At 44.1% G+C, this 27867-nt stretch overlaps 2 protein-coding genes across 4 annotated transcripts in view; one reads left to right on the top strand and one right to left on the bottom strand.

The window, feature by feature from the left end:
* LOC139989827 (uncharacterized) overlaps positions 1-12690 on the bottom strand; it is a 126069-nt gene extending 113379 nt beyond the window's left edge. For all 3 annotated transcript variants that reach the window (XM_072008472.1, XM_072008474.1, XM_072008473.1), the window contains exon 1: positions 10412-12690. In XM_072008472.1, the coding sequence (XP_071864573.1) occupies positions 10412-10997 (586 nt within the window). In that variant the 5' untranslated portion in view covers positions 10998-12690. The remainder of the gene's footprint in view (positions 1-10411) is intronic.
* LOC139989675 (uncharacterized) overlaps positions 11073-27867 on the top strand; it is a 102871-nt gene continuing 86076 nt past the window's right edge. The window contains 5 exon segments of the mRNA XM_072008170.1: positions 11073-11196; positions 12142-12245; positions 12248-12358; positions 12360-12831; positions 12834-13576. Of these exon segments, the coding sequence (XP_071864271.1) occupies positions 11073-11196; positions 12142-12245; positions 12248-12358; positions 12360-12831; positions 12834-12955 (933 nt within the window). The 3' untranslated portion in view covers positions 12956-13576.

The raw sequence follows: 27867 nt of genomic DNA, 5'->3' as shown, positions 1-27867 counted from the left end.
TTTCCTGTGTCTTTATGCTCGATACGGGCGTCCTTCCATTCCACTCTGATGATCCGGAATCGGCTTCGCTTCCCACAGGATCCTATCTGCGTTCGAATCGATCACGCGACCCGCACAAAGCCGTAACTCTGATTCATCCGTTTATCGATCCTCGAATACCACTAACGAGATGTAACGCGAAGGAAAATCCGAGTCATCGGTGTAATCGTGAGAAACTCCTATAATGTCTTTGCACTGTTATAAGATCGATTAACAGGTAGCGAGTTTCGAAGCTGAAGTCTGACGTGGAATTATGGTTTCGTCGGTAGATTGTCTGTGTTATTTAAATTGCCTTCAAGTTCTACGTGTAATTTCATCGTACAGCCGGGAAGAACGGACGCCACGGACTAATCAAAAATACATTTGTCTTTGCGCAACGATAGATAGCTATACGACAACAGGCACCCATTATAATTGGTCTATTGAATAACGGATACCGTACATTATTCTGATTTCTGTCCCTTTCTACTTTCCATAGGCTGACTGCTAAAGTCTCGAACTAAATCGATCGACTCGTCAACCATTTCGATATAATCAATTCTCTAACTTTTCCTAAAACTTAAATATTGAAATCTTAACAATTTTCTTTGTGCTTCCTAGACATAAGTATAAGATAAATTGATGAATTCGTATGAGATTTTCAGTGGAACCAACTGTGTGACTTCTCGCAAAGCTTGAAAACGATTCAAGATTCCTTCCCCTTCGTTGCATAAGAAAATCTTGAAAATAATCTTCAACCTTTGATCCGTCTCCCTATCCATCTTTCATAGGTTAATTATAAGCTAATTTGACGAGAACCAACAACTTCTTTCAAAGCTTGAAAATAAGAACTTTAAGAAAGATTAAGAAAGTAATCTTTCATAAACTTTTCTATTTTCCATACGCTGATTATTAGTTAAATTGAACAGCTCCAACATCAAAGCCTTCAATACAACCAACTTCTCTCGAACCATAAAAACCGAAGTGTTAGAAACGATTGCAAATTTTTCTTCTTTTCAGAAGACCTCGAAAATAATCTTTCACATTACGTTGGATGTAAAAAGCACATACAAACGTTAAGCTAACGAGTTCCAATAGAAATTCAATGTAAGATCTCAGCGGAACACCTTGGCGACGACAAGGTTCGCCTCGTCCTAGGGAATAATTCACGGCGACACGGTCGAACAGGAGCGCAGGATTACGCTTGTCCTTTCAACCGGACGCGTGCATACGCAGCCTAGCCTGCCAATCCGCGGAATTAGCATACGCGAGCGCCAAATACGGCGAGCGGCTCAGCTGCGCGCACCGTGCCGACAAATACGATGAATATGGTGATTTCCATCATTTATCCGGCTGGCTAGGCGCAAACGTTCCCGGTCCTTGAGGCGCGATGCGCCGCGAGCGCACGCCTCGCATACTGAACGCGGCACGCGGTATAGTTCGCTGGTATTAGCGATTTCCATTTGCTCGGGGGCTTCGGCGCAAACACCGAGGATAGAGAAAAATGAAAACAACGAAAAACGCGTGGGAAGATAGAGAAGGTATCTACAGATCCTTGTGACCGATGAGCTACAATAAAACTCAACAGCAAGCATGGAATGAAAAATAATGAGCTTCGTGTAGCGGGGAACGGTGAACATTTTATTTTCGGTTTACAAACACACGGTTTATCGCGAGCTTGGTAATTCCGGCGATGAATATGGAACGACGAGAGGAAACGAACCGCGGGATGAAAAATTAGCATTAAAATACTGGAAAATTTTCTCTAAAAATATCCTGGCCGATTATCAACCAGATCGACGAGATAGAGATGAATATGCATGACGCGTAGTCGTACCGGCTATCGAAGCTACGCTCTCACGTGCACAACCAGATAGACCGGCAACCCGTGAAAACTAGACTCGAATCGCGTGCTACATGAAACATCTCGGATCTCGTACGATATCTCGACGATGGCCAAACCGTGATATAAAAAATCGGACAAAAAAGGAAAACGAACGAGTGGAATAAAGAGCGTGGGTGAAGCAAGGTCTATGCTCGTAGTTCTACGACTTGCTCGCCGTATTATCTCGCCGTACGTGGCATTATAGGTTTCATTACGAGAAGTACATTTCCTTTTCCGATGTGCACCGCGAACTGCAAGGACGTCCGTGTAGCTCTTTGCCGCGCGAATCACTCGTCCAGCTTCGACGCATTCGTCATCGACGCGAGAGAGATGGTATCGTGGCTGCGCCGGGGGATAAGGGAGCCGTGCCGCTCGCGCTCATAATTTGCATGTCTCGACCGGTGCCACGAGTAACGAAGAGTTATGGACGTGCGAGAGCTGGTCAGAACTTTTCACGGAGGAAAAACACACGAGTCTCTCGGAGATTACGATCGACACCGACGAATAACTTGACGCGGGACTGATGTCTCGCGGTGTAATGTATCTAAGAGGATTTAATGTCTAAACATTGGTTAGAAACATCGAAACTACACGTAGTTACATTTGATTATATATTACGCTATATACTCTGCTACGTGTAACGTGAAATTGCTAGTGATTTGATTTCGTATTAGCAAGTTGCTCGAGCAAGTAAAATGTAAGGGGGACCAAAAGATGAACCGGTTGTCTCGCGTATCACGGAAGAGGCGTGAAAACCCGAGTAGGCACGTGGCCAGAAACCCTTCGGTTGAATGTTTAAAGAAAGGCGCAGGAAAGTCGGTCGCGTGTCGCGGTGATTTGTCGATGGCCGTGTGTTGTAGGTTCGCGTACGTGTACACACGTACGGCACACGCGTAGGTAGTACGCGGAAAGGTGTCCCCATGAGTTAGAGCAGAAGGGTTGCAAGGTAGGTATACCTGGTCGTGCGAGACTCCCCGGATGAAAGAAGTACACAAGAAGATAAAGAAGGAGAAAAGAAAAGGAGGTAGGGCAGAAGAAAGAGAAAAGAGAACTGCCACGTGACCCCTGCACGGTCCTCCATTCCTTATTGGAATCCTCCTGGCCCAACCTGACCTATCCAAGGTAAGATTTATCCGGCGGCTTTACCTGCCACCAACTATATAGCCACCTTGGTACCTTCCTCGCTGTCTGTGCCTACCTACCGGGAATCCCCGCATTCCCATTCTCATTCCCCATTCCCGTGAACCGGCCTCCACCCGTCCACCCACCGCTTCGGGTCACGTATCCTAGGCCTTTTCGTACGGATCGAGCGTGTCTCGACAACGTAACAGGTGAGATTTCCGTGCTGCTTGGAATCCACGGCTCTCTTTCAGCCTCTCCTTATATAGGCTGCACCTTTTGTATTCCGTACGAGTTACTTATGACGATCGCAAATTGGTCGATTCAGTCAAAACAATTTCCACGTAGGACGTAGTCTACAGGATAGAATCTTCAATAATCAACATGTTCCCTGTCGAATGAACTTTGTATGTCTTATTCGTGGCGTTGTAGTTGTTGTTTTACATTACTTCGAGAGATCTCTATAGATCATTTAGCAATTTATCTTGTTGTAACATTCAAAGCATGCAAATTTTTTGAATATTTAAATCTTACGATAACATCATTGGTAACGTATTATTGCAAGTCAATCCCTATCAAGATAATCAAAATAATTGACCCCTAGGGAAGAAGAAACATTTCTATTCTTTGTACCATAAATCAGTTACTTCGATGTCTTTGGTAGTTACGCCAAAGAGAATTCTTCCCCGGCGGAAGCGTCTAGCAGTCTGCGGCGTCAATTCTGCATTGTTTTCTTGCGGGCAGTGACACGCATCCCACGACAAATTTCAATCTCTTCATGCAAATCTGTCCCTTGCTGTTCGCCGGTGATTTTCATAAAACCTATCGTCCACCACCTACGAGTCACGTGCCCACGAGTTTGTCGAGAGAAACCAACATACGAGTGCCGACATAATAGGTGGGATTTAGCCCGAACTAGCCCGAAGCGTTTCGAGCAGGTTCCGGCCGTCCTTAATACGAAAGCCGAGTAGGCTATAATCGGAAAGCCGCTGGACAATGCAAATGGGACCGCGACGGCGTTATTATGAATTCCGGCCTCCGCTCACACCCGCTGTTCTCCTACCGTCAGTGTGATGTAAGACAAAAACGACGAAGCGCTGCTTCCGGCTCAGCCGAAACCAAGGATTTTCATTAAAGTCTCATTAGTGGCATTCTGACGTTTCGAAGTCGATCTTAAACAGGCGATAATTAGCGGGGAAGCGAACGAGTAACGACGTTAATTCCCTGTTATATTAATTAGTCGAATCTTGTGAACGAATGTTTTAAACGAAATGAATTAAGGGTATCTTTATTATAACAACAAAGCTGACTAAAACCGTGGCGCGCGCTGCCAAGATCCGCGCGATGCATCGTTGCTATCTCAACAGATTATCTTGATTCGATTCTTACCAAGAAAAGGAGCAAGTATGGAGGAAAGAGAGAGAGAGAGAGAGAGAGAGAGAGAGAGATCGTAAGGAAGAAAAAAGAAGAAGAGGTAAAAGCTGTTGGTTATTCCGCGAAAAGGAAAAAGCTGTTGATTATTCCGCGAAAAGGCAAAAGCCTATTTAACTTCGTAATCTCCATTCAATTAATACGAGGAATTCACTTATCCAATCGTACATCGAATCCTTACCTCGGAAAACCATGTTGGTTACAGAATTACCATGATTTTTCAGAACGACGATAATCCAACTAGCACCATCCCGGAAATGCCCAAACGGGCCAGAACACATTATTCATTCGAGTTTGCGTTGGCCTACGAAATTTACACGAACGTGAAATGCGTGTTAGCCGAGCTGGGGCGCGCGTTTCCGGTCGCCTCTCTTTCTCCTCCGTCCTGAGAACACCACGCCGTCTTTTTATCTCGTTGGCCCCGAGAGCCAAGCCTTCATTTCTCAAGTGACGCGCGCGAGATTGCCGATCGATAAAAGGCCGTTTCACTCGGCTCGATAGCGACGCAAATCGCAAAAATAAATATATTATTCAGTCAGGATTAATCGATCGCCATGCAATGTCAACAAACGCCATTTCCTTTTGCACGGAACGCATAAGATATTTGTGGCATGCGTCCGCGATCTGTCGCTAGGATTTCGTCCGCTGCGAGCCTCGATCGGACACCCAGATCATTTGCTACTCTTGTCGCGTTATCGAACCTGAGGGATGCTAAGAACGTAGATCCAGTCCTCGATTGCATAGCTGTTTACGTACACCGATCGGGATAATCTTCGTGTCCTCGAAGGGAGATCGCAGTCTTTCCACGATGTTTGCGATCAAGCAACTATGTACACATCCGCTAGACTAATCGGAAATCTATACTTTCGATAATGTCTACAAGTATACGTGTACCTATGTGAGGTATTTGGAGCAGATTGCTCGAAGCAAATGAGAAAACGAGTCCGTGGCGGACTGTCAGGTTAGTTCATGTGTAACCCTGAAGTCGAAAGACCACTATAAGGATACGTGAAGAATTTATTCACATTTCAATTTATGCTTAGATAAGAAATAAGATCTATGTATGTTTTTGAAATTTAATTCCGTAATTCATGATGATTTCTCAGTTGAAGCATCTGCCAGAGAAATCTAATTTTCCTGAGCTCTTTGATCACCCAATAATCAATGTATCAACTTCAATCAATGTATTATCATTGCTAGGATCTTGATAAACAAGTTGGAGGTATTGTAAAGAAGAGACAAAGTCACGGAATCGAGTGACATTCGTGGCACGCAGCAATGAAAATGTTAAGAAAACGATGAACGAAAGAAAGCCTCAAAGTTAGTTGGAGAGAAACGACTTCGAGGAACTGTCGTCGGGCTACACGAAACTCGAAGATCAATGAAGATCATGGACGAAAGCGAAGAAAAAGAAGGAAGAACCGTGAGTACTCTCACGAGTCGGAAAGGAGCCGTCTAATTTTCCGCACGCGAGTGATCCGACGGCACTCGGGAGAGCTGGAACAACTCGTTTTCTTGCCGAGAGATTCCACTAACGAAGGAACAGACTTCTACGACGCGCCACAGCCCCCTTTCTAATAATTACTCCGTCGAAAAGAACGTATGTCGAAAGGGGAATTTAATTCGAGCGTATCCGCGAGTCGGATATCGGGCGATGAAAAAGAAAGAAAAAACAGTTTAAGGATCGTCGTATGGTTTTCGTTAGCAGTGGATATAGAGACGGAAGCATCGATCGCGAATTTATTAAGGTACAGATTAGCAACGATTCATCGACGATAAACATCCGGTGGTCGGTAATTAAACTGTTAAAGGGCATATAATAACTTCGAGCGTCCGATGTGATTTACTTACCATCGAATATTATCATAATTAATTACACGTGGCCGAACCGGTGCGGTATATAATTAGCAGAAATCGCAAGATTGCCGATCGATCGACGATCATTATCTCATTTTGAGTTTTACAGCGCGTATTAAACGAGAAACGAGAAAAGAAAGGAGGGAAAAGAAAACATGAGAAAGAAGAAAAAGAAAGGAACATTTGTCGATGATGGTTTGGCCATCATTCGAGAAAAACGAAGCGTGTTCGAATGGCTTGTTAAAGGAAAGAAGGATCGAGCATCAGAATATGTCGCTTGGAACGACGAACAACGACTGGATATCGAGAGAGAAAGGAAGGAGCATCGATGGAACGAAGGAAAACGAGGAGGTCTACGCAAGAACAAAAGAGGAATACAAGCACGTACGGGACATTGGAGGGATGAAATCAATATGGAGAGCGTATCGAGGAAAATTATTGTTATCAAGGTTGCGCAGGGCCATCCAGCGTGAAACGTCATTTTCAGGTTCAAGCCTCATGGCTTACTGCCGCGCGATAGAGATTGCTCGAGCATAGAATCTAATTATGTGATAAACATTGTTGCGCGGCACACCTGCTCGTAAATAACATAGAATCAAACACGTATCACGTTACACCGTAATACACAAGGCCCTCGGGAGGAGAACAGGTCCCTGGACCCTGGCGAACCGCAATCGACTATCTTCGATATAAGGTACTCGGTCCTGCGCGTGTTCCTTGCCAGGATTAATTATATTCTCCCCTATCGAACATAAATTAACACGACGAAAAGAAGGAGGCACGATATACCGAGTAATTACGCTTTTCGGTGTGATACATCGTAACGCAACCAACCAGCTGGTTTGCACGTTCTTGCTCCTCGTGAAAATCGAGGACATACGAAACAAGGAAAAGACGTGAGATGTAATGTTCGATTATAGGGCAGGAATGTCGCTTTCGAAGAACGTGACGGATGAATAATAACCGCGAGACGGTCGATCGTTGCTCGAAACTCCAATAAAACGAACTCAGGGTTATTAACGTTATATAAGGGGGAGGGGGTATTATCTGGAGCACTCTACGATTTCACTTCAAAAATGAATTTTTCGTCGTATCGTGTTGCTCATCGAAAATAACCGCACGATCACGCGCTTACGTGGAATATTTATTCAAACAAGCCTTAGAGCTAAGACCTTATCGACAGATACGATATCGGCCAACTTTTTCTCACCGGCATCAACTACGCCGTCTGTTTGCCGTTGCATTTTTGAATATTAGTGCAATTATGTAGACACGCATACATATACCGGTCGCTGCGTTGAACAGCCGAGATACCGAAACACGGTCGAGCACAAACGAACGCACCAGCCACGATAATTGCTCGCGGATTAAACATAATATGCTCGCGCCGTTATCGATAATACGAAATCAAAGATAACTCTTCGTTTTTTCTTTCTTATTTCTTTTTCTTTCTTTTTTTTTTTTTTTTTTTTACTCATTTTCCTCGAAGTCGCGATTAACAGGGGTATGTATTAGGTGCTCGACGTTGAAATCGAAACGCTCTATTCAACAGTGGTATCGTTTTTATCATAAGTTTCAATAAAAATAAATACTATTAGTAGCTGAATTTCATGTATGTAACTTTTGCACGAGCTTTGCTACTAAGAACATGATCATTTCTATTTTTTTCTGTTTTCTTCTTCTTCCTCCTATTTCCTAGTTTGTAATGTGTTACAAACGCTCGACTCTTATCAGACTATTCCATAGCGCTGTTTACATTGCATTTTATTGAAACTAATAAAGATCCGGCTGTTTAAAATCAGATAATGCTCGCCTCGACTTGTATCATTTTAATTATGATCATTCTTGTTTTCGTGGCATCGCGAGGCTCGCGACGCCGACACATTACGCCGCGATAATAAACACGAAAGATAACTCGACATACAGCCAAGTATAAGTACAATAATATTTAGTTTTTATAGAATAATCAGTGAATTTATCGGTGGTAAATCGAGCGGACGATACACGAGAATTTTTCCTATCTTTCCCCTGTCCCACTCTCATATTCTATCATCGATCTATTCTTTATCAGCGAATGCGTCGAAATCGAGGTAAGAAGTTTTTCTATGCTGGTTTTATCTGTCGATTGGGTCGTCGCTGTTCACGTGTCCACTACTTCAAACACGTGTCATTGAGACTGAATTAAAACTGTATTAAGACTGGTCGATACGTACCATAAACTCGAGCGAAACATATTCAACGATACATCGAATAGCTTAATGTTTCCGTCGAAAATATGTTCGTGTCTCATATGATGTCACCACGCAAGTTTGACTAAATAAAAACCAGAACGTTACTGGCATTTGCTCGAGTAGTCAATCGACATACACTTTACTGTTATGAATCATAAGGCTTAATAAGACGCAAATTATTGACACAATTTAATCAGTTGAGACGCAGATACGGTGAAAACCGATGTTTTAGATAAACACGATTATTAAGAAGCGGCGCTCAATAAACGAATGACCACTATTTCCTTTAAATAACGATGACTATCGTTCCAGTTAACGATAAGAATACACCACGTACTTTCTGATGGAAAATACACTCCTTACTCGTATGACGTAACGCTAAAAATTACAAGAACACGCAAGAAGCGCGAATTTCAATTATATACATGTATACGTTGCTTCGAACGGAACGTTACACGAATTTATTCATGGAGAATTCCCTTATGGCGAAGGGAAATCGTTGGCAGATTGCATGCACGCGGCAACGACGGGCGCGCAACGAAAGGAACATCTTGTAAAAGGGAATTCACCTTCCCATCGTAAAACCGTGCCGCCGCAATTGGCGAACCTTCCATGTTTTTGCGTATGAAAACGCAACGAAACGCAACGAAACCCGGTTTCAGGTAAACTCCGATTCTCGCGATCTCGCGCCGCTTATTCCTACAATGGAACGAACGTACAATGCATCGATCATTCGACGAGCTGAAGGTAACAATGGCCCGTGCCAAGGTTGTGCGGGGGTGGCAGCGTCGAATGCAAGCAGGGAGGCTCCATTGACAGCTGACGGATCGAACGCTCGCCACGTTTTCCCCCAAAATGCACGGGATCGTTTCATGTTTCGTTCACGGACAAATAGCGGCTGGCATGACGCATACGTTCGTTTGTCTCGGAAATCTCCGGTTTCGTTACCAACTCTTTGGGAAATCGACAGAGACAGAAGGAACCGCTTAATCGTCCTATTGATACGAGTAGTTTGATACGAACCACGGTAAACAGTGTATTCGAAGATCTTTAACGTTACAATACTACCAATCTTTAATATATATTTTACCACTAATATACTGCGTATAATTATGATCGTACTCAAAATGATTTGATAAAAATAGACAAATGTGGAAAATTATGTTTCTATATACGGAAAAAAAACAATATGTTTATAATTATATAAAGTAAGAAGTCCAAGATATGTCGTTCTTGGTTGTTTTAGTGTCAACTCTTAACTGCTATGGAAACGGAAATAAGTTAACTCTTTGCTGAGATACCTCGATAAAAAATTCAAATCTAATCTCACAAGTTATAATTTTAAGACCCGATCTAATTGAAGATTACCGCAACACTTAGCGTCATGTTTTATTTCACATCGAATTTATAACATTATTTATATGTAACGTTCACGATACTCCAGGATTCTACAGAACCAATTAAGAATTCAAAATTGGAATTTCCCTTATACAAAAAGACTGGGCTCGCTATTTATAACTTTATGATTGACTATCACGACTGAGGACACTTTACCTATTATCTATCTTGCCAAACAATGAGATCATTTAAGGAAGCAATAAAATTAATATCATAATCCAGTAACCGACAAGAACAAAATTCTAAGATTCAAATGAGTAACTGATTGCGCAAGCGGATGTAAAATCGGAAATGCCGAATTACAAGCGCGACTTATTGCCTCATCTCGAATCACTCGCGATATTATAATCCGTTGCGTCACCCTGATTTATCGTTAAACGCGCTCGTCACCGTAATTCCATCGCGCTGTTTCGGCAAAAACGCGCCATGCAACGCGATAAGTAGAGAGAATTTGCATGTCTCGAAGACTCACCGTTTTCGGTGCCTCGAAGTGGGCCAGAAGGACTCCCGCCGGTGGAGACCCCTTCGTCCTCGCTGCTGCTGCTGCTACCATCACTGGGACTGAAACTTCTCCTGCTGCCAGTCCCTCTGACGATCTTCTGTCCGCTACCGGCTGTACCGTTATTATTGTCGTGCATCCTACTCTGCAGTCTCTCGTGTATAGTCCTTACGCGAGAATGTAGCCTCTGTTGTTGAAGGGAACCCACCGAAAAGTCCAAAGGCTGATCGATTTCCGATTGAATCTGTGACTGTCTTTGTACTTGACCGCATATCGTGCCAGCAACAAGACTCTGCGACTGAGGGACTTGCTGACCGAGAGGCGACACTTGCTGTTGCTGCTGTTGCTCTTGATGAACGGTACTTGGCGGACTCCACCACTGGTGACCACCTTGAATGGATCTCCAAGCCTCGATGGTGTTGTTGTTCGTCGGGCTGGTCTGCTTTTGCTTCTGTGGCTGCATCTGCATCTGCTGTTGAGACTGTTGTTGCTGTTGAACCATCGCAACCTCAACCAGGTTATTGTTCTCCAGCAGATGCATGCTGGGGGTCTGCGTCATCGACGACGGCAAAACGAAAGAGGAAGCGGCCACCGAGGGCGGGCTCGGCTCTTGACGCTGTCGATGGATGGAATGATGATGTTGCTGTCTGTGCTGTTGATGTTGAACCGACTGCTGTTGTTGATGTTGCTGTTGTTGCTGCTGCTGTTGTTGTTGCGAACTAGATGGTACGACAACCGGAGGCGGAATTTGCCGGACGGTCCGCGCGGCCTCGGCGACCCACCGGCGCACCGCCTCGCTGTCGAGACCCGCCAGCCCTGCGGACTTTGTTTTCGACTGTCCTCCGGGCGATGATAAACCCTTATCGGGTATCAGGCCGGGTAGCGCGAGGACCCCGGTGCCCGCCACCGCGACCCTGGGTCCCGAAACGCCCCCGTAAGCAGCCAACGCCGCGAGATCCAACGTGGTCACCTGCTGGCTCTCTTTGTCGGACAAGTTTCGCTATTCTTCTCCCTCTTGTACTATTAGACGTCCTATTTTATTGTTGATCAGATGCGTCGATCTTGTTTATCACTAGTATCGCGTTACACTTGCAACACCAATAGTTTCACTCCAGACAGAGTAGGTTCATACGATGTATCTTTGCTTCTTCGACATTTATATTATTAATGTCACAAAGGAGAAACGTCTTTACAAATACAAAATATCCTGTGGATGTTTAATATCCTTCGATATCACAGTATATTCCTGAAGAAACACTACACTGATAAGCACAGATATGTTCCTCCGACACGTTCCGAATGTTGTCTCGCACGGTCACCGGCTCTGCAGTAACTCGTTACATGAATTTATCAGTCGCGTCCATTACACGAACACTTCGCGATAGATATAGTTATTAAACGGAACAGCGTGACAAACACGTATGGTCGTTATTATCGCATAGTTCCTGCCTCCGCTTCCCGTGCAATTCACCTGTCATCGAATCCGACTACCAAACACCTCGCGTTGATTTCCCTAATTGCCACCAGCGCCAACTGTCAGCTGTTCTACAGACGATTGGTCCGCGCGTTTTTCACCGCGTAGAATCGTGCACCTTGCAGCCCGCGAATATTCAAAAATCCTACTGTCCCTCTGACCTGTCATCAACGTGTCAGACACAGCGTCACCCATCAGTGAACTCGCGAACAGTTTCGATGCTCTCCAGCAGAACGTACGCGAGCATGTTCGATCATAATCTCTCAAAATCCTTTCGATTCCATTGCAAACCGTCACGATATCACTGTCTCACATTTGAAGCTGGCGAATATCTCCCGTGGTTCCGCGTTCCACACGTGCGGTACCGTTTCGTCATAAGTTTCACACACACCGCGCGACTCAGCTTTCCCCTCGGTCGTTTCTCGAGGTGTTCGCGGTGCGAGATCGGTGGAAAGAGCAAAGTATCGTTATCGCAGGAACACGAGCATCCGCGACGAGCTACGGCGGTGGCAGCTACGGCTGCGGCGGCTGGTACGGCGGTCAGATGCTGTCGCGTGCATGTGTGCAGCTACACTAGAGGGCCCACGTACGCCCGGTCGGCCGCCTACCGGCCACGGGGAACGCGGACGCGTACGCGGACTGTCGAACGCAAAGTGGGGGAGTTGTTTGAGGAAGAAAAGAGACGGAACGGTTCTATCCTCGGCATGAAACGCTGAAAGCACAACGAAGAGGTTCGACTAGAACGAAAAGCAGCGGACGAACGCCTGGACGTTCATACTGGTGGGGAAACAAGCAGCGTCGGTGGGGAATGAAGCTCCAATCGCAAAGGAACGCGGATCACGCGCGACTCCGCCCGGCAAGGAAAGGCGAGTTCTCTGGTCGCGAGCGCGAGCGCGCCTTTTTACCTCGCGTGTACCGGCTACTACTGCTGCAACCAAACCAGGGATAGAGGGAGAGAAGGTGAGTACATTTGCATATGCGAGAAAAGCGACCAATCGCGGCACTCGCTGCCCCCTCTGACTCGATATCGCGATAACGATTAGAGCTTTCGAATAAATACAATATAAACAACTGACACCAATGTCGTTACCACGTTCATTCTTGTAAACATCAGGCATTGACTATGTAAATATTATCCCAATGGAGGGCGCTTCTTTATAAGGCTCGTGTATATACGCCGAACCACTGGACGCAATTAATTCAGATGAGCGTCACAGGTGGCGTTTTTTCAACGTTAGTGAATCAGTGGCGCAGCTGTCTCGCGGTGCAAAATTATGGAAACAGGTTGGTTTCTACTATTTTTATAGTTGTCAGATCATAGTTTCTGCTTTGACGATGAGTGTTTTTCGTACGATGTAAAGTATTTAGGTGGAGTAAGGATAAAGACGATAGGAAGCTTGAAAGAAATTAGTTAAAAAAGTGACAGTGAGAAGTCTTTATCAAGACATCTATCACCCTGTTTTCTGTTAATCTCGATAGTAATTTGGCGGGAAACGGTGCTTATATCGTCTCTTATAGAAAAGTTCGTAGTTTTCGATAAATTTCGACGAAATAAGTGATCTCGAGATTCGATTCTACATTTTGAAACGCTTTTGGCATGACCTGAAGGACAAACTGTTTGGCTTATACTGTCTGCAGTCTGATGAATCTTAGGTTAACAACAGGTGAGTAAGTACATACATGTATGTATACTTTTAAAGGTTAAACCCCCTTGGTTCAACGACCTCTCGAACAATAGCGTTATTGTGTGTTGAATATGTACGCATTAGCAAATGTAGTAAAACAATCAATAATACATAATAATACAAGAACAGTGTAACCAAGTTACAGTATCCATAGCAGCGATAGCGTTTATCTATCGAACCGAAATTTCGATATCGAATTACATACTTCGAATCTAACTAAAATCCAAACACTTACTTGATCAATTTTCATGAATTTAGTGTCGCAAATTATAAATACATTCGATGATGTATCTCAGACGCCATTTTTTCTGTATCACTTCTGGCCATATCACAACCCCGCGATGGTATACAAATATTCAGGAACCCCTATCCCGTCCGCCATTCCTCCGAGTCCGAGTCTCACCTATCATATTTCTATGCACACACATTGGAACCCACCACTCCCAACATTTAAATGCGGCATGCGCAGTGCCAGTGCAAAAAAAATGAGTCGCTTTAAAGTGGGCCTTTATTGGTCGTAGCAGCCGTGCAGTATCCCCACCCTCGCGCTACGTTTTTCCCTCGCATACACAAGCATCCCTGCCATTCTTCCTCCTTTTATCGTGCTATCATATTTCCATACAGCCACCGGCCACCACCACCGTCACCACCTCCACTCGATACCCAGCAGCTCGCCCAGATTTGAATCCGGCATGCGCAGTTCCGCGCGCAAAAAGGGCGCTTTAAAGAGGTTCTTATTGGTCATGGGAACGCCACCCCCACTCCTTATCGCGTGTACCGGCTACCTAACCTTGCGAACGCGGCACCCTTCCTCTTATCGCGTCTTCTTTCCCCTTGCCACGACTCACCCCCGCGCACCCTCTTCCTTGTGCACGTTCCTTTTTTTCACGTTTTCTCTCCATTCTTCCCCTCCAGCTACCCCACCAGCCAGCAGTCCCACGTCTCCGACTAGGAACGACCGAGCATCCCCTTGCACCCCCGCCTTGCACACCCCCACCAACCCCCGTGCGCGTACATACACACGCATACAAAGAAGGTGCGACGAGGATGAATAGTGCCGAGGGACGAAGATGTAAGCGGGACATACCGAGAGGGCGAGGGTGGTGGCACGAGGGAGACGAGGTGGAGAGCGAGCCGGTATTGATTTTAATGACGCCCCTACCTACGCGAATTCACGAAAGAGGCGCGAATAATATCTACGCGCTCTGATTCCGGGAGTTGGGACGAAGCGAGGTTTTGTAAGGACGCGTGAACGTTCTTCTAACTGGTATAACAGGAATTCAAATATTCTTTCTTTTTCCTATTCCATGTTTCGGCTGCTGTCTTATACCTGGAGAATGATACGATTAGCAAGACAGGTAGTATAATTAATAGAGGTGTGAAACGATTCTTCTTTGTCAAGTGGCGACATTTCCATGCCGTATCTGATTGCGGACGAATAAAGGGTTGGTAAAAAAGAGAGGATGGTCATATTTATGTATGACACGCGTGCCAGAGGATAAAGGCACTTGCCGAAAATCGAGGTGGCTCGAGTGCCACTACATGGAAGGGTGTTCAAATACCCATGCCAGGCACCCTAATCTGAATAAGGCAAACCCTTTCTCCCTGAGCGCGGACCCCCTTTTTTTATTCATCGCGTGCAGGTATTTGCATGACCCGAGATCGCAGGTGCCGGGCCCTCTTCGTTCCCCATCGCGTTTCTCATTCACGTTGAATGAAACGAACCTGCAAAGGCAAAGGGTAACCGTGTGTATATATGGAAATAACGCGGTGAGTTGGTGATGGTGCAACATTTGCTCGTCAAGGACGGTGATAGATGCTTAACATCGTCTCGTCACATGTTGATTCAGTGCACCTGGGTGTGAAACTGCGGTTGCACAGGTGAAATCATTCCTGCAGGGTTTAATGCCTTTCGTGACCGATAATTTGCGCTCGTAAAATTATCGTGCGCGTCCTTCTATGTTGAAACTTGTTTCTTTGAACGTAACTTTCAAAAAGATATCCGACATTCGTTAACGGTCTTCGTGATGATCTTCATTCTAGATTCTTTCTGCTCCCCTTAGTCGTTGTACGGTCTATCAGTGCAACTTTTTTCAAGACACCCGGTAGAGCCGAGCGGCGAGCCGGTGCCTCCTGACCCTATGACCCTCTCACAAACCCGACGACCTGTCTATATGGTGTATACGTGAATTGCAGGCTACCATTCGGCCACCTGCGGCTCCTGACATCTCAAGCAGCATCGGTAGTGACCAGACGAACACCTCTCTTTGCACGCGCGAACACATTCTTTGACAAAGGTGTATTATCCCTCGCCCCTGGCTTTCCTGAAAACCTGTTTGCAGCCGCGCGCGCCGCGACGCCTTTGTATTCACCACGCAACAAGTCACAACATCGTCAAAATCACAAAGAACGAGCCAATCTCCAGACGTTAATTGCTTCCATATTGTCTTCACTATAATATTGCACAGCTTCCTCTAGTCATAGCAATTGTACTTAGCATTCCTCCGATTCCGTGCGTTAAAACGAACTATAGGGGAAAAGAGCTGATACCCTCGTGTTATATAGATTGCGAACAATTTTCCACCGAGACTTCGAGCTACATTTTCTAAACGTAATATTCGTTAATCGATTCTTCTGATGAAAGGATACGAAAGAAATTCGTCAATAGTGAAACTCGAACGATTTCAACGATTCCGGTTGAAGATTGTTACCGTTACTCTCAATTTTTTAGTAAAATGGAGAGGCAAGAAACGCGAGATTCTTCTGACGTACCCCCTGTAAAAATCGTTTTACCCCCCGAAGAGGAACTTTTTTAGACGATCCGTGAATTGCCACCCTTCAAGAATAATAAAGACCTCCCATTACGCGGAAAATTAGAGGTTTTGATTCTATAGTATATGCGTCCAAGCAGCGGGGCGAACGTTTATTTCTATCCGGGAAGGTTTTAACTACCATTCGTCGGAGGTTTCGAGGAGCCAGGTGCTCCAAAACAGTATTTTCCTTTGATGATTTGTTGGGAGGCAGAAACTGGGCCAATCTCGCTAGGATTTCTGGCCAACTTATAAATCAATTCCCCCTTTAGAGCACGAGAATCTCGATGATTCACGTTGTACATTCGTTATAAAAAAAAAAAAAAAAAAAATATAAAGTTTTTGAGGCCCCTGCATGAGATGTGACAATATGTTTTTTTCTTCTAATTCTACTCGTGCACTTCACATCGAGTACACGAAAATTCTTCCCTTACGTTTCATATTTGTCGTTTATTTTCTAGATAATTTTAAGAGCAATTCAGCTCGATTGTTCATCGAGTAGAGTTTTTTCCGCGTTCGATAGCATTTTTTCTTCGATTCCTTTGCTTTCATTGTTCATTTCTTTCAGTATTTCGCTGGATTTTTCACCCACTTGCGGAAACTCGAGATGTATCCACTGGCAATTGTTCTGCCCACTTTTTCGCGCGGAAAAGTTCTTAAGAGGTCGGCCGAACTTTGCTGGCCCTCTATTCTCGCCGAAAACGGAGCTCGTTTTTTTTTTCTCTCCCCGCTCTTTCTCGTCCTCGCTTGCCCTCTCTAATTCAGGTCGAACGGTTCTACCGCGCGATGCTTGACGAGCCGGTAATTTTACGAAAAAAAGGCAAAATGAATAAAAAAATGTCAAATAAACCGTACCACGCACAATACTATACTATCGGGGCTATTTTAGAACTTCTCGGTTCCATTTGACCATCCATCACTATACTTCGATTTACGATGCACCGAAACATTCGATTTCACTCTCGTCGTCGTGAACAGATCCAGGTATCTATACATCGATACGATCTATACATATCACTTATTACTTCACTATTGCTTTACGACGTAACATTTACGAAGAGAAACTCTCCAGAGATACAGATCTTGTGTTTTTATTTACGACGGGCAGGTATTTATTTTTTTCTCCGAAATCTATATAGTACCTCAATGTAACATCGTTGTGTTTAGCAGTCCTGTCAATAGTTCAAAGCAGTATCCCATTATAAAATCATTCGAAATTATTTTCAATGAAGTTTTGTCCTTGAACGAAAAAGCTGTGCTTATACTAGGTCTGTAAAACTAGAGACTTCCGAGAAAGTGGACCCTGGAATTCTCGACTGCCAGTGGAATGGAATATTTAGGAAGAATTAGGACAATTAGTTACGCAAATCTTTCGCTGCACCTGAGTCTATGTTATGAAAGGATCTAGAAAAAAATGTAGATACTAAATTTCGTAGAGTCACTCGAAAACTACCTACCGCGCGAGGCAAAGAAAATTCAAAGGGCGTTTTTTGAAAAACGATTAATTCGTTGGGCGCCAAGAGCGTGAAATCGAAAGCTCGATTCAGGGTACACCGGATTTTTGGCCCGCGGGGATAATAATGAGGTTTCGGTTTTTCGGAACGACGCGAACCAGCGCTCGTGGATCAAAGAGAACCGACCCATAGCCTCCCCTATCGTCTTTCGCAATTTCAAGGCCTTTCTCGGACACCTCCAGTGTCGACTTCCATTTTCCGGACGGTTCCCTTTTCATACCATTCCGACCACACTTCTACAGTTAGAAAGAAACGTTCTTCCTTTACCATACAACGCTCCGAAACGATAAGTAAACTCGTTTCCACGATTGCGGAATACATCGTTTTGATCTACTTTTAGTAGAGACACTTCGTTAAATGTTTCTTCCAATGTTTTCCGAGTGATAGCTAAATTAGTTAGGGTTGCGGAGAATTTAATTATAAAGTCTGTGTGGTTGATACAAGTGTAGATTGGGTTTTTTTTTATCGTATTACAGGAATTTTTTTCACGAAAAAGGTATTATGGAAAATGATTTCAAAAAGGAGTAATATTTTTTCCTGAAATTTTATATTACAAAAATCTCAACGACATTTTTATACGAAAAACGTAACAGCTGCGATTCACAACGTGATTCTTCATAGTTTATACAAACTATAAACAAATTACACGCAGTGTCGTTGCAAGCTGACATTCTCTGGGTCGTTATTAAAACAGCTCGGTTTCGCGGAAGTTTTGAATTAAAAGAGACGGAACTCTCAATTCTCGACGGAGTTGGCCGGTCGTGTACTCGCGATATCGTGGCACGCGTGACAGAGCGCGAGCAAGCTCGGTAATTTTCCTAGCATTACGCATGTGAGGGAGCATAACGTGTGATTATAAAATAAGCGGTTCCTTTTGTGGTAATTAGCGGATCAAGGACAGCCACCAATGAATTCGAGAGGATGATGTTATTATGCCTACACCTCAGTTTTACTGGCTATTCAAAGCGTTCGCATAATCGATCAAGCTTTAGAAGATAAGAAACTTTCTTTTAAAATTGTATTTTAATATTTCTTCGTATTCTCTAAAATATAATAAAATACGCTGTAATACAAATAACAACGTAATACAAAATACGCCTAGGAAACTTTTCCCTAATTGTTCCAACTTAAATTCTATCTCTATATTTTTATAAATAATTTTTTGGACGGTCTTATTTTTGTTACAGTACTCATATGATATTTTCAAAGAAATATTCTCATCTGCTGATTGCATAACATCCACAGATTTCTATAATAGCGTCCAGAGCTTCTTTGCTGCCTGATTTCTTATTAGTCTAAAAGAATATTATATTAGGTACCTGAGGTTACTCTACCTTTACTCGTCTCCAAGATACCATAAAATATTCCATCATATTTCGCATCTTCAACAGACTATTCATTCATCTTTCATCAGCTTTACGAAGCGATTCCAAAAGTCCAAGCAACGTAGTATCTCACGTCAATCTTGGTCGCTTGGCTCTACTTAGGCTCCGGGATTAGGCAATAAAAAGTGGGCGCATTCTTAGCATTCGCGATATTTCGCGGGCACGAGCGCGACCTCTGGGCTCGTTGACGTTGCCGCTCGCGATTTGTCAATTGTCTAATGCGAGTTCCCTTCTCCTCCTCCTATTCTTCACGCGGCATTCCATCCATAAGCCCGTTTCCAACTGGCCGCGCTCTGGTTCCTCTTTTTCTTCTACGCTCGCCCCTTTTATTCCGCGGAATATTCACCGGATTAAGGTAATTGCTCGTTCGCTAGCACGGCGTAAGCGCCGTCCAGCGCGCATTCCGCGTGGGCTGCGTGCATACACGCGTGCAACCCGCGTCCGTGCAGGCGTGAGACCGATCGACATCGTTACGTAACTCTCTGTTTCGTCGTACGAACGAGGACAGAGTCACGCGAGGGTCGCAGGCTCGAAATTTGTGGAAAAATTTCACTCTAATACATGGAGTTTCGTTCAGAATCTAGAGCTTGAAATTTGTTCAGTATGGAATGGTCCTATTCGCAAGATGTAAGATTTCATGGTTGTTTAATGGATTAGAGAGATTAGAAATTTAGCGCTGTGCAAAAGTCTCAAATCATCTATTAACCTCTCAGCTAGCAAAGACGGCTTAACTCGTTACATTACTTGGTTCCTTAATTTTTTAGGAATAATCGTTTGTTTTTTTTTTTTTATGTATCTGCTATATTTTGATGCATCGTTTTGTTTCTAATTAACGGATGGTTCGATTGGTAGTTTAAGAAATATTACCAACATATTACCTACAGGTTTATTTAGAAAAATTTCCTTAGTTTTCAATATGAAGCCGATCGGTAACACAGTCTGAGACTTATTTATTAAAAATATTAATTGTCTTTAAAATATTAATTTACATTTGGTAGAAGATAGAAAGAAATTCTGTCGTAGTTGTATTAATGCGAAAACTGAACTTATTGACACGTAAAACGGCTGCACTTGTTTAAACACCGGCCTTGAGCCGCGAATCGTCGACAGAGCGAAACGCAGTTTGCGAAGAGGCGTTTCCGACAAATGAACGTTTTCGCGTGAGCAACTTTAAAATCTGAAATAAAAACGTAATCTTATGTCACTGTAGTACCAATATTTCTTTCGTGCGTTTCAATAACGTACAGAGATCCTCAAGCGTTTAATCGCGTGGTACACATATCCATTCGTCGATAAATTCTCGAGAAACGAAAAATTCCATTCCAACTGAAACTTAAAAATTACTCCAAAATTGGCATTTATACTCCAAAATCTGTGGGACAAGTTTAACGTCGCGTGTAATGTTGGCATTTGGCGGCAGGATATACTGTTTCGCTGGTGGTAATGGAAGCAGTGGTAGTGTAGCGCCAGCGGTGGTAGCGGCTCATGGGGTCGAGGTCTAAGCCGGCGGTGTTGGGTTTCACAGCGATATCAAGCGTAATATAGCACGCGCCTCAATTCAATCCAGCTGCCAGCCACTGTCACACTTAACGAGTTGCACTTTAACGACCGGAAGGATTAATTTCTCCGCCGAAACTTGCCCCGCCACATTTGAAAATCAGGTGTCCCGTACGATCCACTGGACCTCAAGTGTTCCTTAAAGCCCTCGGTACCTTCATAATCGATCCACAAGTCTACAATTTTTAATGTTCTATCTAAAGTGTACGCGTTGACAAAATTTGAACTACGTCTATGAACCGTTCCGTACAGTATAAAAATCAGGCTGGGCTTGCTTTTGATCTACGTCAGGCAAAAGACTTTAGTCCAAGAAGTTATTGCAGAAAATGCTTATTCACGTGAAAGTTACAGTTTATTTGACAATCACTTAAGTGTCTTATATATACAGTTACATAATAATCACTCAAGTGTCTTCTATATATATGTACTGTATTTACAGTAATATTATGCATCCCGTTTCTTTCTGTTCACTAATGCACCTCTTTCTGTCCTTGATCGTTTAACTTTTGAAACAATTGTAAGAGAAGTTCCAACGAAATTCCAAGCATATGTCGAATAATACGAAATATGGTGGCAATAGTTGCCAAAGCGCGCTCTACCTCTCCACTGACATAGTAGAGGTAATTAAGCGGGCAACCTCGCGCGCGTTTCTTATTCGTCATGGTAACAAGGTTCGTGGAAGAGATGCTAAGTGGCCACGACGTAGAAGAACAAGAACGAGAAGAATACGAGAAAGGAGAAGAAAAAGAAGAAACGATCCCGGCCACGAAGTCCATTGCGTGCATACGAGAAACCGGCAAAAGGGGCTGACGAAGGAGAAGCGAGGGGGAAGGGGGTCGTGAGGGAATACGAGAGGGAAGATTCGTTGTTGTCGGTTGTCGGAGGCACGATAATACTCGCCGACCGCGGTGGAATCGCATGGTAGCGTTACGCAGTTGCGTCGCGTGAGTGTGTACGCACTGGTGGGCGGTAAACATCAAAGACACGTTAGCTAGTTGAGCCACTTAACGTCCTCGAGTTTTCACATTAGCGAGGCAAAAGACCGACTGATAGCGAGTAACGTACAAAGAGGAGAATAGAGGGGTAAGATGTTCGAGGCACAGCGATACGTTCGTGAAAGTTTGTATGATAATAGCGCGTACAGTTCTGCATAACGAATGGGGAGAATGGGTTCGAAGGTGAAGGTTGCCTTCCGTGAATCGTTAGTGGTAGATCCTCGTCGTTCGGTTATGCATCGTTGGTTTTTTGATAAAACCAGTCGTCGTATTTGATCCTGATTTTACGATACCGCATGACTGAGTATAAACGTCGTGCAGAAAAAGATAACAGGGTGATTCAATTGAATTATTCTGGAAGGAATAAGTTAAGATACGATATCTCGTGGTTGGATGCTCGAAGGCTGAGGAGGGAGTTCCTCGAGGATGATTTCGTAGGGTGTTACGATTTCCACGAAACGAGATCCGCGTCGAAAAGGAACGCAGCGATTATGGATGGCCTCTGAGTCTCGCGTGTCGCGTTCGCATTAAGATCGGGATGTAAGACGTCGTTGTCAAGATACGACCGATTCCCCGCGATCGCGGACGTTCCAAGTGAAATAGGAATCGCGTTCTTCGTAAGCTCGCCATGGTGATTTCGAAATTATTATAAGTCGATGGAAACACGCGGGAGGGAGAAAAAACGCGACGGTTATCGATGTTTATTGTGAGCGTTAATGACATCGAACGATAATGCGAAACCAGATCTGGATCTTTGAATAAACATCTTTTTCACGTATTTTTTTATGCATAAATATATTGATATATTATACCATAAAAAGAATATTACAGCTATTAATGGTTTCCTACAGTTCCGATGAGTTTTGACGTTTTGTGTAAGCACATAAATATATCAGAAAAAAGTGAAACATTATATATCAAAGGGAGTTAAATACCGCGTGAAAACAGAACGATAGATCGCGCCCCTATTTTCCCTAGAAAGATCATCGGATACAAACGAATCGCGACCATCTTCATGACGATTCGTCACGGATCCTTGAACAACGCTTATGCAAATATCGGTCCCCGCTCTATGGAGATGGACAAAAAATCGGTTTCTTTATTCGAAGCACAAAGGCACGAGGAACCGAATTTTTTTTCGCTTGACCCCTCCTCGTCTCCTCCTCTGTTTCCCATCAACTAAACGCGACAGTTGGCCAGTCACATTTGGCTCGTAATTTCCAAAAAGCTACACAAGATAGAGCATCCATTGGCCCGATACACCCCGATTTCCGGAATTGAAATTGCACAGGGCGGCCCACCTTATCGCGCTTCTCCCTTCGTTATCTCGATGGCGTTCACTGACTTTCATTCGATTCCGCCTTTGTGAAAAACGCGAAGATGATTGTTCCGCTCGTTCCTCATCTACTTTGTAACAGTCGTAACTTGGTCGTTAAATGTCCATTGAATTAACGACTACAAGGAAATCTCGTAAAATCCTACTAAAGAAACGGTTATTAAAAAGAAAAAAAAATAGAACAATCATAGTTTTTGTAATTATACGATATTACGGCTGAAACTCTTGAAATATTAACTGAGCGATTCAAAAATTTGTGTCCATTTGAAAAAATTCGATTTACGTTGAAAAAAAGAAACCATTACAGTGATTGGAGCGCGTATTTTTATATTTTAACTTACGTAACTTTTAATCGTCGAAGCAGATCTCTATTTAAATACTATATTTTTATCTTCTGTTCATAAAACTGTGAATAGGCTTAAAAATCCCCGGCCTATTAATAATGTTCGATAACTACATACAAAGGCATGATTAGATTACCAAACGATCTTAAATCACGGGGCGAACAAATGTTGGCTAAAGGTCGAGGAAGTGGACGACGCGACAGCGTGGCAAAAATCCGTTCGTGGGTGTAATGCGCGAGCACGACCGCGTTCTCGCAGCTCTATGAATGGCAAATAAGGGCCCTCGCATCGGCAGCCCTTAGCCTGGCAGTACGGTTGTCTAACTGTCGAGGCCAGGTATCTGAATACAATGAGCTGACCGGGAATAATGCATTCCTCTTAATGGTATTGCGACTCCTCGCGACCTCTGTGCAATAGCGTTTCGAGCTTGTGAAAGATCTTCCATATGTTCGTCCGCAAGCGCACATACACGTACACACGAAAGAGTAGTGGCGATGCGAACCGACGTTGAGCGAACGTCGTTTTATTAGATAATTAGCTGACGAGATGCGTGGGCGGGTCGCGCGGCATGCTTTGCGTAATGCATCCGAGCTAGTGGATCGATCAATTGGAATTTTTTTACTACTCCGTATTACGAGTAGGTACTTTCCGTTGTAATAGAATTTATTATGAACCGCTCGTATCGATTAACAGAGCCACCTTGCTCGTGTTAATGGATTTCAGTCGAGTCCATATGGACTCCACTTTTTTCTGTAATTCGTTCGACCAAAAATTTACGATCTGTTCGGAAAACTCGAGTAATTAATCTAATTGTAAGGTGTCGATAAATGAAGAGATAGTGGAAGAATTGCAAAGACTAATTCCATTGATTGATAGAGCTCTGTTTCCATTAGTGTGAATTAATCTACTAATTCCCTTCGAAACGTTCCCTCTTTGTCAGGCTGTTATCAGTCGTCATTTTCGTCTTTTGTTTTGCCGCTTTCGATAACTTTCGTCGTATGATTAACACTCAAATTAGGGAAAAGTTGGCATGGACTCTGTTAGAGGGCGACGTCGCGAGTGAAGCGCAGTCCGGGTGCCGAGGGGGTTGCCCGACGGAGGGTGGCGAACTTTTGCCCATAAAGACTCGCCTGTCAATTCATCTTTCCTATATATATTTCACGTCAAAATATTGCAATAAATCATCGGGCTGGCGACGAATAAGAGTGGCCTGGCTGAGAGGCGGGACAGGGGCGAGAGAGGGTGGCGATTCTGCAGCAAGTTAAGAGACCGATGGACAACGCCGCGCCGGTGTCGACGTTCTTTCGCGAACGGGAATATTAATCTTGGGAAAAGCACTTTTGGTATTTATGCACACCGTGGACGATCGTGGAAATAAATGATGTCTTGATGAAGATTTATGGTCTCATCGCGTTCAGTAGACTATATAGCTATACAAACAGAAATTCTTGTAGTCTCCGTTTCTTGATTTTAATTCAAACAACCGCGAAAGAACGAAAAAGTAAGCGAAGTAACTGAAAGAAGAAAGAGTGAAAGAGGTAGAAATGTGCGGTAGGGTTTTAAAAGCGTACGTGTGAGAAAGTTTGGAGCATAAAAGAGCGACAGAAGCGTAGCTTCTTCTCGTGAGACACTACAACAACGCGCGGCGATCGGCCAAAGAGAAAAACTCGCGGAGCGAGGAAGGTCGGATGTATTGAGAACGGGGGTCGTTGATGGAGAAAAGACGAGGCGGCGGCAACAGCAGGGCGACGCCGAAGCAGGGGGCTATTAGCTGGCAGATTAGCAGTTAAAATTGAAATTTGCACGGACAGTTCGATGCGCGGCGGCAAACGTCTGAAGAGGGCCGAAAGTGCTCGGGGCCGAAGATTGGAGAACCGAATCTGCCACGCATCGAGTTCGACCAGCGAACTCGCGCCTCTCGTCGTTCTCCAAGTTCTGTAACCTCCTTTGTCTTTCTTCTACTCTCTGCCTCTTCAGGTATGAAATGAGCTATGGTTACGAGACGCCCATATAGCACGGAAGGCAAGTAGAGAAGATATTCGTTCGTCGGCTGTCGACGATGAGATGCGATTCTTTACCACGTTTTGCATTCGACGATTATACTAACGTGGTTCAAATTGTTTATTGCCTCTCTCTCTCTTTGTCTCTCTTCCTCTCCTTCGCGCGTTTAATCAATTCATTCTTGCAATTTGTATACTTAATGAGCGGCAAATTTTGCCTGACCGTGGAAATCGGCACGTTACACCAACGTTAATGAGATATAATCATAGTAATAGGCTAATCATCTTGTAAATGTTTTTTTTTTTGTTGTTATATGGTACCAATCCTCTTTACTGGTCGTTTGTTCTTCTTCAGCTCCTGTGGAGCCTTGTAATTAACGTTTCGGCAAGATCGAATCGCAGCGTAGTAAACGTCAAGAAATATTAATTTCCTCTAAATGTAAATGGATTAGCTCGGTTGTAAGAACATTAATCCGTTGTATCAAAATATTCACGACGCTTTAAAGGGAGTAAGATCTATTATGATTTCCAAAATATTAATATCTTCTAATGTCAAAATAACTTTACGTTTTGATACGTCAAGAAAATAGGTGGAAATAGCGAGATGCATGCGTGGGACGCGTTATCCTTGACGAAGATCGGACGAATTTGCAAGTTATACCGGTCGGCTGCGGGTTTTATTAGCGCCGCCATACCACGAACCGTGACTAAAAGGGACTAACGCGATACTCGGTAGTCGATCTTGCAACGAGTTTAGCCACCGTTCTTTATTGCCAGCGGTGCTTTTAATTGCCAGCCCCCTCGAAAATTCTCTCTCTCTCTCTTTTTCTCACCACGTAGCCCGTGGAGCACAAACCTCTTTCTTTTTCATTTCCCTCCTCTTTCCGCTTCTCTTTTCTCTTACCCCTGCTACCGTGACTAAAGAAGGCAACGCGAATCAGGTATCGGCATTTGGAAGTCGATCACCCAGAATTTAACGACTCGACTCTTGCTGTTCCTCATTCCGGAATTAATCGCGAATAATTCGAAGATAATTCGTACTTGATCCATCCGCAACTTCGCCTCCCGTATTCGATCTATTTCGGATTCTAGGGATATTCTTCGAACGAAGTTCGAGTAGTGCACTGTTAATTACGATTCTCTCCGATGTTTGTATTCCGAATTCCACTTAGCAAGGAACACCCACGATGAATTATTAAGTCTATGCACGATTTAATACATCTTCAAGTCATGGTTCGTTCGCGGTCGGTACGTGTAGGTGTTTTCAGGGTACCGAGTCAGTCTATAAGATTCGAGAATAAAATATTCATCCATATTATACAGAATTATGCATTCATTGTACTATACGTGACTACATAAACATTGATTTGTGACAATGTTTCTCAGGCAAGGTTAATATTTAGAATAAGCAAGACGAGCAGAATAATACGATCGAGATGAATTTTGCGATCCTTCAATCCACGCAGACAGAGTAATGAATTTACTTACAATGTAAGAGGATCAGAAACCTTTTCAGCCGAATGTATATTTATCGCAAAAAGACGAAATGCATTCTTTTCGTGAAACAAGCTCGCCGAAAAACAAATTACATCGAGCAAACTGGTGAGATATTGCGGAGCGAATCGGACCGTCGTGTCAGAATAAGACCGTACGCTTCTCTTCCGAGGCGAAACAATAGCGTGGCAGGGTTCGAGGCGCGGTTTCGTTCCTTGTGTGTCTCCGTGACCGAGGAATAGAGCAGGGAGCGTCATTAGGAAGTCGACTTGACTAATTAAGCTTTAATTGAATGCAAAGACTCGGAGAGTGGCGCGGCCGAAGGAAACCGCTCCGGAGCTCGATAGAAAAAGAAGGAACTCGGTAAACGTAGAAAGAGAGACGAGAACGCAGAAACGTGAAAGAAAGAGTTCGGTTGCACGCAGCTAGGCATACGTACACCGGTGTACGATCGGTGGCCTCTCTGCTCGCGGAAACAAGACGAATGGCAATTTTCTTAATTACCATGCTAATTGTCGTAATTACGGCCCGTATTATGGTAATGAGATGTGACAGGAAGAAACACCGGCGGCAAGCTTCCTCTCCCGTATCCTTCGATACGTCGGTTTCTGCTCGCCGCGATGCGCAGAAACGCGCACACGAACAATCCTTCGTCGAAATTGCCCGTGCACATGCACGCACGCACGCACGTGCTCTCTTACCTGAACTTCCTGTTATCATGGCTGGCCGCAGTGGCGGATATAGCACACACCTTGCCGCATCAGATACCGAAGATTATCGGTCGTGGTACGTCGAAGACGGAGTCTTGTTGTCGATAGCGGGCTCGAACGTTTGC

Source organism: Bombus fervidus, chromosome 8, assembly GCF_041682495.2.
Source record: "Bombus fervidus isolate BK054 chromosome 8, iyBomFerv1, whole genome shotgun sequence".
In the NCBI taxonomy this organism is placed as follows: Eukaryota; Metazoa; Arthropoda; class Insecta; order Hymenoptera; family Apidae; genus Bombus; species Bombus fervidus.
Note: the sequence above shows the minus strand (reverse complement) of the source record. Positions and strands in the feature narration are given on the sequence as shown.